Source organism: Dermacentor andersoni, chromosome 7 (assembly GCF_023375885.2).
Source record: "Dermacentor andersoni chromosome 7, qqDerAnde1_hic_scaffold, whole genome shotgun sequence".
NCBI lineage: Eukaryota > Metazoa > Arthropoda > Arachnida > Ixodida > Ixodidae > Dermacentor > Dermacentor andersoni.
This window is the reverse complement of record NC_092820.1, coordinates 59900474-59913549: the sequence shown is the minus strand read 5'-3', so window position 1 is coordinate 59913549 and position 13076 is coordinate 59900474. Positions and strand designations below refer to the sequence as shown.

Below are 13076 nucleotides of genomic sequence, written 5' to 3'. Positions count from 1 at the left end.
TTTATTTGCGTACAACAAAACTTTTTGCGTGGCCGCATAACGTTATCGAGCCCTTTCGGCACGCATACGACATCGATGTGTCAACTCTTCTCTGCCGAGGATCCGTTTTATCGGCATCCTTAACCTTCCGTTGCAAGTTCCAAGATTTTCGACCAGCCACCGCAAGCTAAGGCGAAGCAGACTAATCGCAGACGCCGGCACCATATTCCTGATCCGGTTCTCCAATTTCAGTGCACTGACTCGGCCCCATCGAAACCCTCTACACTTGATCGTGCTCCTCGCCTCCTGGCAGCCAATCAGATTCGAAAAACGGCTGTAATTTTATTCGTTTTGAAAGCAAACAAAAGTGCCCTCCTATCAACGAGCATAGCGTTTAAGCTATTCGTACAACGCTGCAGGTCAGCGCCCAATGCTCGTATAGGTAGTTACGTAAATTTGGCGTCATGAAATTGGAATAAAAACAGATTGGAATAGTTTTACGTTATATGGCCTCTTTTGTTGCAGCTTTTGCCCATTATGGATGTAAGGATAGATCAAAATATCTATTTTCGAGTCGTCTTTGTATGCCCGTAACATAAACCGCGAACAACAATGGAGACAAAGGGCATCCTTGCTTTAGACTTAGCTGAAATTGGCCACTTCATTGTATTCCCGGCCTTTGAGTTCAAATTGTTTCGGCTGTCCCTAAGCAGCACTGCAATATCTTCGTCTGTACCTTCGTGCTTGAGAATGTGCCATAACAAATCCCTGTCCACGTTGCTGTACAGACTATTCATCAGGAGGAAAGGGCGTGCGGCAAGCGTTTCCTCCTCCTCTGGCTTGTGCGAACTGGCGTAGCGCTGTTTGAATGTGTTGCCGTCGCGTATTGCGGAACAATTTCGAGATGTTCTAGCTCTTTCTCCGCGAAATTTACGTGATATCAGTTCATACGATGTCGTCGTGGGACCACTATGTAGCCTGTCGGTGCAACGGTAACTACAGTATTCGGAAATTTCGCCTGGCTGCAGAAACATGCGACGCGCGTCATCATCCGTGGTGTGTGTGCGTGCTGTGAACCATGTTGGCCCTATAGGTTTTTATTCAAATAAAGCCAGCGGGCTCTCTGAGTTTCCTGTTTGATTTAAAAAAGTTTCTGGCTACCTGATCGCGTGGCGTAAGAATACTGAAAGGGGATTGCATTAAAAGCATTTAATGGCTATTTGCGAGGACGCAGTCTCTGCAAAACGGGTGAGTGCATAATAGAGGACGTGACGAACAAGATCAAAGAAAAAAAAATACTGTTTCAATCCCTAACCTTCACACACACACACACACACACACACACACACACACACACACACACACACACACACACACACACACACACACACACACACACACACACACACACACACGCACGCACGCACGCACGCACGCACGCACGCACGCACGCACGCACACGCACACACACACACACACACACACACACACGCGCCCACACACACGCGCACACACGCGCACACGCACACCTTACGATGAATCCTAACCAACTGGCTCAACTTACGGTCTTGATGTACCCAAATGGAATTTGATTTGCTTTAATCACTTGCTCCATGGCATTAGCCAGAAGTGCCTTGCTCTTTGGACCCAGCTGTTTCATTAGCTGTATTGGGAATTAATCGGGTCCTGCGGCCCTGTTATTAGGGACATTTCCTTCGGCTTTCTTTTTTCAGTAAAGATTTCCTACGTTATGTTTTCATCTCTCAGGCTCCTCTGTTGCAGGATCTGTCTGAGTCCGGGCTACGCAGCCTTTTTTTGCCGAAGCTATCCTAATGACGTCTGTGATATACCGCAGTGCATAGTCTCCTTCAAAGGTGTTAACTTTGTCATGCCTTATAGGCGTCTACGAATTCTTAGCAGAAACTCCAAGTGCTCTCACAATAAAAACGCTCGTAGCGACACCTCGTGACGCGTTTTGCGTAGACAAGGCGTTGCGAACATTTTGGGTTACATGGCAGTCCTTGTCAAAAATAAAAGAAAAAAGAACCTGCATGTTGAAAATTACGTCGATGCCAACACCTTACACCAGCAGCTCTCAGCCACCAGGTGGCGTTACCAAACGATGCAAGACGGGAAAAAACAAAATGACCAATCTTCTTTTCCCATCATCTGGCTCCAAAGCAGGACAGTGGCGACTGACGGCCTTACGGTGATTACCATAGCTTTGAATGCCATTACTACTCTGGATCAATATCTCCTTCCCCACATACGTGACGTCGGCGCTCGTCTCGCAGGAACCAAATCGTACAGTAAGATGGATTTGATGAGCGCATACGACCAAATTCCTGTCGAAATCAGTGACATCACGAAGACAGCAATCACTACTCCATTTGGGCTGTTCGAGTTTCTTCGTATGCCTTACGGTTTGAAGAATGCGGGGTAAACTTTTCAAAGGTTTATGGAAGAGGTTACGCGTGACTCCCGTTCATTTTTATCTACCTTAACGACATTCTCGTTGCAAGCCACACAGACGAACTCCACAAAGAGCACATGCGCCTTCTATTTGAGCGACTGGATGAACACGGCCTAGTCCTAAAGCCGCAGAAATGCATTTTCGCAGTTCAAGCCCTGGATTTTCTTTACCATTGCATTTCACCCCAAGGCATCAAGCCACTGGAATCACGGGTGCGGGCAATCGAGGACTGCCCCTCTCCAACCTCCTTCAGAAAGGTGCGCGAGTTTCTGGGGCTCATAAATTTTCACAGGCACTTCATACCATCCTGTGTGCAAGTTCGTCAGCCGCATACCGTCCTGCTGCGTCGCGACACTCCTACCAGGAAGCCAAAACGCGGTTGGCTACGGCAGTTTTGCTGATTGATCCGTTGCCCGATGCCCCAACTCACCTTATGGTAAACGCGTCGACCAAGGCAGTGGGTGCAGTACTGCAGCAGCACGATGGCACTGACTGGAGGCCGCTGGGTTTTTTCTCAAAGCGCCTCAAGCTCACAGAAGCTCGCTACAGTACCTTCGGGAGGGAGATGTTGGCCATCTATTGTGCTGTCAAACATTTTCGTTTTTTTTTTCTTGAAGGTTATAGCTTTTACATTCTGACTGGTGACAAGCCGTTAAACTTCGTTTGCAAGAAAAACAGTTCCTCGTACTCAGAACGGGACCTTCGGTAACTTTCCTTTATCTTCGAATTTGCTACGGACATCCTCAATATCTCTGGGACCAAAAACCAGGCAGCTGACGCACTGTCGCGGCTCTGTGCATTTCCAAGCTCTTGGCCGCAGCCAGCAAAACGACCGCGACCTGCGCCGATTACGGGAAAAAGGCTCGTCGCTCCAGTCTCCGTAGGTGCCGCTTCCCTGTACAACAACATTGTTCACGTGCGACACATCGCAGGCGGCGCCTTGCCCGTTCGCGTCCTATTAGTTTCAGCAGCCAGTATTCGATTCACTGCAAGGGTTGAGCCATTCCTAATCAGAGCGACACAGAGGCTTATCATAGACCGCTTCGTATGAGTAGGGATCAAGAAAGATGTTCGAAGCTGCGCAAGAAACTGCCAAGCTTGTCAAACCGTGAAAGTGACTCGGCACAAGCGTTCAGCGGTGCAGCCGTTTCGACTACCAGAAAGCCGTTTCGATAACATGCGTTTAGTCTTGGCGGGGCTTTTTCCCCCTTGCCAAGGTTTCGGGTACCTTCTGACGTTTGTCGACCGGTACTCAAGGTGGTCTTAGGCGACGCCACTACGAGACATCACAGCCGAAACAGTTGCGAAAGCATTTGTTGCTACGTGGGCATCGCGGTACAGTTGTACAGTTGCCCTTTGCGAATAACTACTGACCGAGGCCGGCAATTCCAAAGCTCGCTTTTTCTGCCCTGGCGAGACTGCACGGCATGCGCCTGCATAACACCGCGGCTTACCAACCGCAGACCAACGGCATGGTCGAGCGTCTCCACCGACAACTGAAGACGTCATTGGCCGCCACGCTCGACCGACAGCACTAAGTGGAAAGGCTACCCCTAGTACTACTGGGGCTGCGAACAACCAAGGATGACCTCGGAGTAAGCGCAGTCGAGATGCTCTATGGATCAGCAATCTGCGTTGCAGGCCAGTTTTTCCGCACCCAGCAAGGCACTCCGTCAGCAGCGGCGCAGTGCTTAGAGATGCCAGATTTCTGGATCGACTAGCATCGACCTACAACCCCACAAATCGTCCACGGACACCCTGTGCTTAGTTTTCTGACAATGGAAACAACCATGCTCGTGTTTCTGCGGCGCGACTCTGTCAAATCTCCGTTGACTCCTTCCTATGAAGGCCCCTTTGGTGTGGTTTAGCGTTCAGAGAAAACTTGAAGATTGTCGTGCGTGGCAAAGAAAGAGACAGTGCCGTGCGACCACGTGAAACCCGTCTATTTTGAACATTAACGCTTCTTTCCTCCCGCCATTCACACCTAGACATCTGGCATTCTAAAGGGGAGGGGGGGAGAGGGTTTGCAGCGACCGTCAGTCACTGTGATTTGCCCCCCGCTTCTACGAAATTTGATTACCTCGCCTTACCTCCACGCGAGGGTCATTGCCCCTGCCCTTTCTTGGGACGTTAGGTGGCTGGCCGACAGGGGCGCCACCACTGCGACTTGGCAAACCTGTTTTAGTGTGGAGTAAAGCCAGTGCACTTTTCGTTCTCAACCTGTCAAAACGTGTTTGCTTGTTTCCGCTAAATCGAGCTCCTAACAATTTCGTTAGTGCTCTCACTCAAGAGTTTCCAATAACATACCAGAGAGAACTTTGGCGCTGGAGTCGTTGACCTACAATGAGAATTATGGGAAATACATGGATTTGTCTGATCTTCGTGCTTGTGGATTCAGACGTTCTTGTGGCTTTGTTTATTACGCTTTATATGCCTTCATGTAAATTTCAGAGCAATCTATACTCTTTGAAGTTCGCAAGACGGTGCGAATGCGCGCATTCGCTACGAATTGCAACGATTGAGCTTGTCGAGGTGGACAAATCGAAACGTGCCAAGTGTCTCAAGGCGATGGCATGCCCGGGATAAATCCATAAGGGCTTTTCACATCCCTTTTCGACGAATGCGTCCGTGGTGTGATGGTTTCAATATCAGGCCTCTGTGCTAAGGTCTAGTGTTCCAATCCTGCCATCGGAAAATGTAATGTTTTTTTTAATTATATGTTACGCCGTACATTGTTGAAAATGACGAGCTCACAAAGTCGCGAAGCCGTTTCAAGCTAGAAGGACGAAGTTTAGGCAAAAGATGTACTTCCCCACAATTCCCATGGCGGTTCAACCACTCCCATTACAGCTCCCGTAGACGCTAGCACCGGAGTTCCTCTAGTAATTATTCTATGAAACTCTGTGCTCTCACCGTGAGTCAGCTGTGGCGCTGCAAGCGCGGCCATTGAGGGAAAGGGAAGCCAGCGTCACGAGAAGGCGCCAGCAGAAAGAAAATAAAGCTAGTTGTCACCGAGATGCTGGGGCGAACGCCTGTCTCATGGCTGCGCGCACGTCCCTACAAGTGTAGTGGTGGGAGAAAGGCAGGGGTGAGTCGATAAAGCCGTGGTCATCACAGGCAAAGCCAGCCTCACGAGATAAAGCAAATGGGCAGAGGGATACGCTACAAATGGATACAGTGCAGTTAGGCTGCGTAGGCTAGGTTACCATTCGCCACCACCCTGAACTAAATGGGATGCAATTACAAAATCATCTCTAGAAAGCCCCTAACCCCTTCCGTGCTGGTGTTGCCAACTGAGGACATTTCATGGAATTTCCACACAATTCATGGAAGGAAAGTGAATACAAAAAGTGAAACTTTCGACGTGAAGCCAGCATAGTCTTGGGGTAATTGCCAGAAGTGTATGTCAAGTGGTGCGATACAATAACTGTTCTGCACAAAATTCAAACTAAGGAAATCAATACTAGCAGCACTACACCTCTTTTCACCTAAGGTCATCGTCAGGGCCAAACAACTTGGGCATCTAGCCTGATAATAGTATTGTACAGCTGCAACGGAAAAAGAATGGCACAAGTGAATCATGACCGGAGCGAAAAAATTGCGACACGCGGCGCTATTGTTGCCGAACACGCTGATAGCGAGATTGCCAAGCATATTCCATTTCCAAAGCGGGGGTGGTCGTCAAAAAGCTGCCCATCCGAAAGCTTGCATATTAAATGATAGCTTATGCGCTGCTTATCGCTAGAATCATGCGCCAACGTTGTCGCGCACATGACTTCATTTCTTTTTCTTTTTTTTTGAGCTGGCGTTTTGACGGGCAGCATTTTCTTTAGCGAACGTTTCCCTCAAAGCCCACAATTTGCTGGACAATAGACTGTCAAAGGCTGTCAGCGCTAGTGAAGATACAGGGGACCATGCATGAACATAAACATTCTAGAGATGAGTTTACTTTTTGGCAACAAATGATCGCAGCACAGCTTGAGCTCCAAATTTTGTCTTTAATTTTCAATGTCCTTAACATTATAGCACAGAACGTGAAATAAAGAAAAGTATAAAATGAATTGACAGCTGTCAATAAATTAAGAAATCCCTTCCAGGCTAGTGGCTTAGTGACGGGCGAAAGCTCCACCAGCCATTACGACATTGCGTGCCCGTGCGGGCAGTGAGGCATAGAGTGTGCTCGCAATACTAGGCAGGCCCTGGAGTCGCGTCCATTCCTCTTGCACAGCCTCCCAAAGCAGATCTTTTGACGCTCGGTGCAGTTGCCGTCTTGCCAGTTGCTACTTCATGAGGCCCCACACATTTTCAATAATATTGAAGTCCGCTCCTTTTGGAGGCCATGGAAGCTCCTGAATGTACAGCTCCTCAAGCCTCTGCCGCACCATCCTTAAAAAGAAAAAAAAAAGACATTTTGAGATCATAAAGCCTGGGAAGCTTTTTGCTTAGCAGAAACATAGGAACAGCACATGGGAGTTATGAGGGTGCAATAATTGAAAGCTAACGCTGTTGTGCATAAGCACCGCGGTGCATTACTCTCTTAAATACCGAACGAAACCACTCGTTCGGAAAAAATAACAGCCTTAGGGCTCGACATTTTATGAACAGAAAAACATTATAGTGACAACTTTTCTGAAGGATCAGCCAGAAAATAACGTTGTAAGTGGATAAAGATAAAAAAAGCTAAATGACAACAGTCACATGTTCATTAGCCCCAAAAGGCACCGGTAGAATGCCCACATCATATAGGCCTCAACTGAGAATATTATTTAAAAAAAAACAGACTCTTAGTCCTCCATTTCAATGCACTAATATCAATTCATAGCATCCATTTACAAATTGTGAGCAAAAAGTTTGCCAGTTCTTTTGTGCGAAGTGCATATAGGTTGCAAGTAATTATACCTGCTTGTGTGGATGGGGCTCCTGTCATGCTGAAAAATGAAGCATCCATCCGGAAACGGGCCATCCAGGATGAAAGGAATTAAGTTCCTTTCGAGTATGTCTGCATAGGCTGATGCTGTCAGAGCTCCATCTATCCGGATGAGCGGCCCAAGCCCTTGGTATGTTATAACACCCCACACATTGACGGATCGTCGGCCGCTAGCAGCAACGTGTTGCGTATACTCGGGTTCAAACCTGTAACAAAAAACAAAGCTCGCGTGTTGCTTGTTACGCAGCAGCTCAACAGTTTTTTTTCAGAAATTCGCGTAGTAGGATTTAAATGAAAAGTAAACTCCTTAGCAACCGGTTTTAAAATATGCCAGGCGTAGAGAAATGCAATAAAATGAGAAGACCACCGCAGCAGCTGCCATAAACATTCGGCCATTTTGTTCTTAACATATGTGAGACGAAAGAACACGTAGGCAAGCGCTGCTTCCCTGTCCTTTTATACACGGAAGCACATGACCTACCGGGCACAGTCTGGCCGCCAGACACGGCGCTGTTGGTCCCACTTGCTGCTGAAGGTAGATTCGTCGGTGAACACTACATTCATCCATTCTTCAGTCGTCCAGAAAAGATGTCTTGTGGCAAACTCCAATCTCAGCGTCTTGTTTTGTCGCGTCAAAAGCGGCCTCTGGCAAGACATTCTACTGCGGAGCCCCACTGAACGAAGGCGTTCCCTTATAGTAGTAAGCGATATCTGAAGGCCGAGTTCCTGCCGTATCTCCTTGGCTGTTATAAAAGGGTCGCAACAGGCAGCGGCGACAATCTGTCTTCTTCTTCGCTGGTCCGTCTTGGGCGCCCATGTCGAGCCGCGTCTTCAATCCTTGCCTCTTGGAGGAAAGCTCGAACAATCCGCGTAACGCTTCCAAGCGAGCACCCAACCTCCGCAGCAACGCTCCTCCTTGTCCGCCCAGCTTGAACAAGGGTTAAGATTTGGACCCTTGTTTCCTTGTCGATTCGCGGCATCCTAAAGTCGTTCTGGCAAATTTCATGCGAACTACACCTGCTTTTAAAGTCTTGCTGTCGTGTGACGTAGGCACTTCCACACGTTACTTTTGACAGTGCATCGCCCAGCAAATCTTTTAAAGGAAAGCTGCGATGAAGATACCGTTGCTCGCAACGCCAGCGCAAAAAAAAAAAAAAAAAAAAAAAAAAACGAAATTATGTGCGCAGCTACATCGGCGCATGGTTCGGCCGATGAGAAATGCACAAGCGTGTTTTTAAGATGTTGAATATCCGATGGGGCAACGTCGGGATGGGCTGCTTTCTGCCGGCCACCCCCGCTTTGGAAATGGAATATGCCTGGCAATCTCGCTATCAGCACGCTCGGCAACAATACCGCCGCGTGTCGCAATTTTTTCGCTCCGGTCATGATTCACTTGTGCCATTCTTTTTCCGTTGCAGCTGTACAATAAAAATGCGCTAAATGGCAGCTCAGGAAAATACATGAGCGAAATGATTTTCGCGACTCCTATAATAGCTCATTTGGCGGTGTACGAATTTGACGCCATCAGGGCTCAGTGGTTGTGAAATTGAGATTGGGAGTATTCAAATTGGTTACTTTGGCATGTATGCGGAAGCGTTTTATAGAAGCATATGGGGCATTTTTGTTGAGTTTTGTGTATTTACCCGTTAAGAACTGTTATTTAGGTTAAAATTGATAAAACACCATAGGACGTCCGGTGCATGCAGATACTTTATCAATAAAAACAAAGGAAACTCATTTGACTGGTATGCCTAACCTGTTCGCTAGGTGTAAAACAAACTGAAAATTGCTTTGAGTAGCTTGGCCTACATATACCAAGAACTCACAGCGAACCTGGACTGGGTCAGGATGTCTGATCACCTGTGATAAGCTTTTCATTTTTATAGTTACATTTTCTTGTTTGAACATTACAAGAGCGAACATAGTGTCTGACGGAAATAAGATCCAACTTTTCACTCCCTACAATATATTATACAAGATAGTTTTACATTTTTCAGACTACATCACGTGTTTATTCAGAACGTTTGAGCCCTGGTGACGCCATTTGATGCCATATCCGTAATTTTGTTAAATATTGTAAAATAAAAATTTTCATTTGTGTACCGTGCTTCTGAAGACACTTTCACACTAAATATATCAAGGAAAAAATAATCTCTGCCTAGAGGAAAACAAAAAACAGGGCCTATAGGGTTAAACACACGCACACGTCTTGCACGTTTCTCGTTCAATCGTATCTTTTTGTTTCCTCGAATGTATCAATGGCTTTTATTTTTATTTGGGTAGGGTTGTGCTTGCATAAGATGTCCGTCTCACCCACCCCCTTTTGAGGGACTTTGATACATCACAATCTGTACTGCTTAAAAAAAAGATGCCACACGGGCCATAGACGTCGTCGTACCGTTCCGTTTCGACTTGTGTAGTATTTCTAAACTTTGATCTCTTCACGCTGAATAAGCTGCGATTTGATTTAATTTCTACTTTGCAGATCTCGAACCCCATAGGCGCCTTCTTCAGTTTCGCAAAATGGTCCTCCAGTGGCACATCATCGCAGGTGGCGCGGAGGAGAACCATCAGCACGAAAGGACAGGTGCGTTTTTGTGGCGCTCATCGAGGCGGGTGACCGGAAGGTCACTTGTCAGGCACATGCGGCCCTAGCGAACGCATGCTCCACATTGCTTAAAGTCGAGCACAATATGGCTTTGGCTGAAGAAGTTACAAATCAGTAGCGCATGCTATAGGGAAGCAGTCTTGGGAAAGATGCTGGACTAGTAATTATCTGTGTCTCATTTTATTAACAGTTCTTAAATAACCACAGCAGACCACACGCGCACCTGATGCGAACCTGATGCAGTTCCCAGCGCATTGCTTTAGAGATTCTCAGCGCGCCGTCGGCGGCGCTTTCCTACCCAGGTGCCGAAAGCGCACTGGTACTGCGCTTGTTCTCAACGTAGAGAGAAGCACAGAGCAAAAATTAATTTCATGTAATGGCTCAGGCACGTGGTTGACACAAAGTGTAAGACTGCACGAATATCTGTACTTTAATGTTGTGAACCCAGCAGCAAGGCTCTCGACTGGGGGCCTCTGAATACCTAGCCACTTTATTAAATAACGTTTTCTCTCTTTCGCTGGACAGGGAATCGAAGAAGAGGTCAAGCTAAAGCTGAAAACCAAGTATATTGTAATTGGAAATAGAAGAACGCAACAAGGAGTCTATTAAATTCAGTGGCAATTAAACGGTAAACGCGAGACAAATGCGTTTGCATTACGTCGCATCTGTTTGAGGTCCCGGATCCATGATTTAAACCGCATTCTCTACATAGCAAGAGGCAATTCAGGAGCTCACTCGACACACGTCTTGTTTCTCCATGGAGCGAATTGTAACTGAAGGTGGTCTGGAGCAGACCACCGTCCCTTGCAGGATATGACAAATAAGTTCTGCGGAAGCCCGCAAGGTAAAGTACATGAACGAGAAAAATTGTCCCCCCCCCCCCCCCCCGAATCGTAGCACGAAGTTACAAAGGAGACCCATACAGGTTTCTCAGAGAGAAAGCCTCGCAGTTGAAGAAAAATTCGTCCTGGTTCGAATCCCGGACCACGACAAATTTGCGCGCACTGTGGTTGTCCATGTTATGCGAAGCATTTTGTACGTACCCGACTCTCCAGCATTGTTTGGGATTCCGCACACCGCCGCCAGATGAACCAACGTGTTGTGTTTGTGAAAACTGAGGAGTTGCGTGTTGTGGTTCGCGGGCGCACGGGTTTGTGACGCCAGCAGCGCGGCGACGACCAGGTCGAAGACCGCCGTACGGCAGCGAAGGCATATCTGTGCAGGCCGTTCGGCGTGAGCTTACGACATGGCGATTGCTTCGGTTATACGCGGGTAGCCGACGAGCGTAAGCGAGATAAATACGGTTTGAGACGTCATAAGCAGCTACGTCAAGCACACTGGTACGTACCTATGGCTATGTCATGTGGCGAATGTTAAAACGACGATGGCATTCATACTCCGGCGAACAAGTGTTAAAACATGAGAAACTTGGGCGAACTTGAAGTTTGCACAACGCCGCAGTTTCTAAAATAGCGCAAACTGCTACCAAGGAAGTGCTGAGGAAAGTGCCCAGGTCTGGGATATACTGCAGCCTAACGCGGCCCTGAAAGCACGAGTTGTCACAAGGAAAGAAGGCGAGTAAGCGGCAACTGGCGAACGCGCTGAGTGTTTCAAAAAGCTGGCTGCCTTTGAAACTAGAGAATTATGCGTGCGATTGTGATATAGCGCGTGCAACCTTTTCCAATGCATTGTGCATGCATTGGAAAAGGTTAAAAAACATTGTTCGGTAAGCGGAAGTGCGGTGAATTGGGGAAAATGCCTGGGGTTCTGGCATGGTGACTGGCTTGGGATGCCAGATATTTTCGGTGACATCAATCTTGTTAACACACCGGTGTAATATCTAGGGACACCCTTGCAATACTACAGGGACAATGAACCGTACTGGCAGGAACAGTGGACAGAATCACAAGGTGGAACAAGAGAATGCAATGGTTGTAAATGGTCAATATTTTCCAGAGCAAGTGCCGGTAACTGGTTTCGGGTCAGTAAAGCTTGGTACGTGCTACAGGCTCTTCGTTGCTCGAGGGTTAACATCCAGAAATTTCCCCGTGTTTTTGCATTGTTCGTGTGGGAATACAAGAGAACAAGAACAAGTCGGACAAACCTCTCTTTGCGCCAGATAATAATCCGTTTTTGTCCTTACGTGAAAGTCCTTGGAAAAGACCCTTTCCTATGTACAATGTGGCAGCTTCGTCTGAGCAAACCACTGCCGTACATTGTTGTATCCGCGAATAATTTGGCAGGAAGCGTACATGACTTTCTAAAAGAAGTAGTTCTAGACTGTCTGCTCGGTTTGCCGCTTGAATATTTGGCTGCTATGACATGAAAAATGTTGTACAAGGCCCTATGTGATGTTACACTTCTTGTACCTTTGAATAGGTCAAGGTACCCTGTAGGACGAGGGAAAGATGTACTAAAGAGGGTAAATAAAATGATGGTACCTGCAAGGATGAAAACATTTTTTCCCCAACTACATACATGTACGCTTGCTGCCAAACCTTGGCTGGCAGAAAAGGGTATATACGTGTCATGGGGAACGCACTGCATAATATGTAGAAAAGAGGAAACGACAGAGCATGTGTCCCTCGATTGCTGGGACGCCGTGTTTCTACGGGACCCTCTGCGGTGTACCAGTAAAAAAGATTACTCTCGGATACCCCAGGCATTCGGTACCTCCCTGTAGAAAGTAACAGATACCCACAAATTGATCTAATCATGCTGATTGTACTCCATAGCATATGGAGGTGCAGGATGGCAGTTGTGCACGTCGATGTGGATGCCCGTTCGGCGCGTCAATCCTTGAGAGTGTCACACGTTTTGTTGAAGAACAAAAAATAAATAAAGAGAAGTGTTCCAGACTAGTTAGCCCATGCAGAACTCCTCTTACACATACAACTCTTTTGGAATGTACGCACTGGCCCCAGATGAGCTGGTGTTCTTTTAAAGCGGACAATGAGAATGTTGTAAATATCTTTATTTTTTGTTTGTGACATTGCAGAAACAGGCAATAAAGAAAAAAATAGAAAGAAAAAGTGATCGCTGTGTAGTGGCTAGAGCACTTGGCTGCTATGCTCCACGGCACAAGTTAA

At 47.2% G+C, this 13076-nt stretch overlaps 1 protein-coding gene across 1 annotated transcript in view; it reads left to right on the top strand.

Moving 5' to 3' along the window:
- Positions 1–13076, top strand: part of LOC126534863 (neprilysin-1-like) — a 30550-nt gene that overhangs the window by 13279 nt on the left and 4195 nt on the right. The window contains exon 4 of the mRNA XM_055072882.2: positions 9865–9966. Within this exon, the coding sequence (XP_054928857.2) occupies positions 9865–9966 (102 nt within the window). The remainder of the gene's footprint in view (positions 1–9864; positions 9967–13076) is intronic.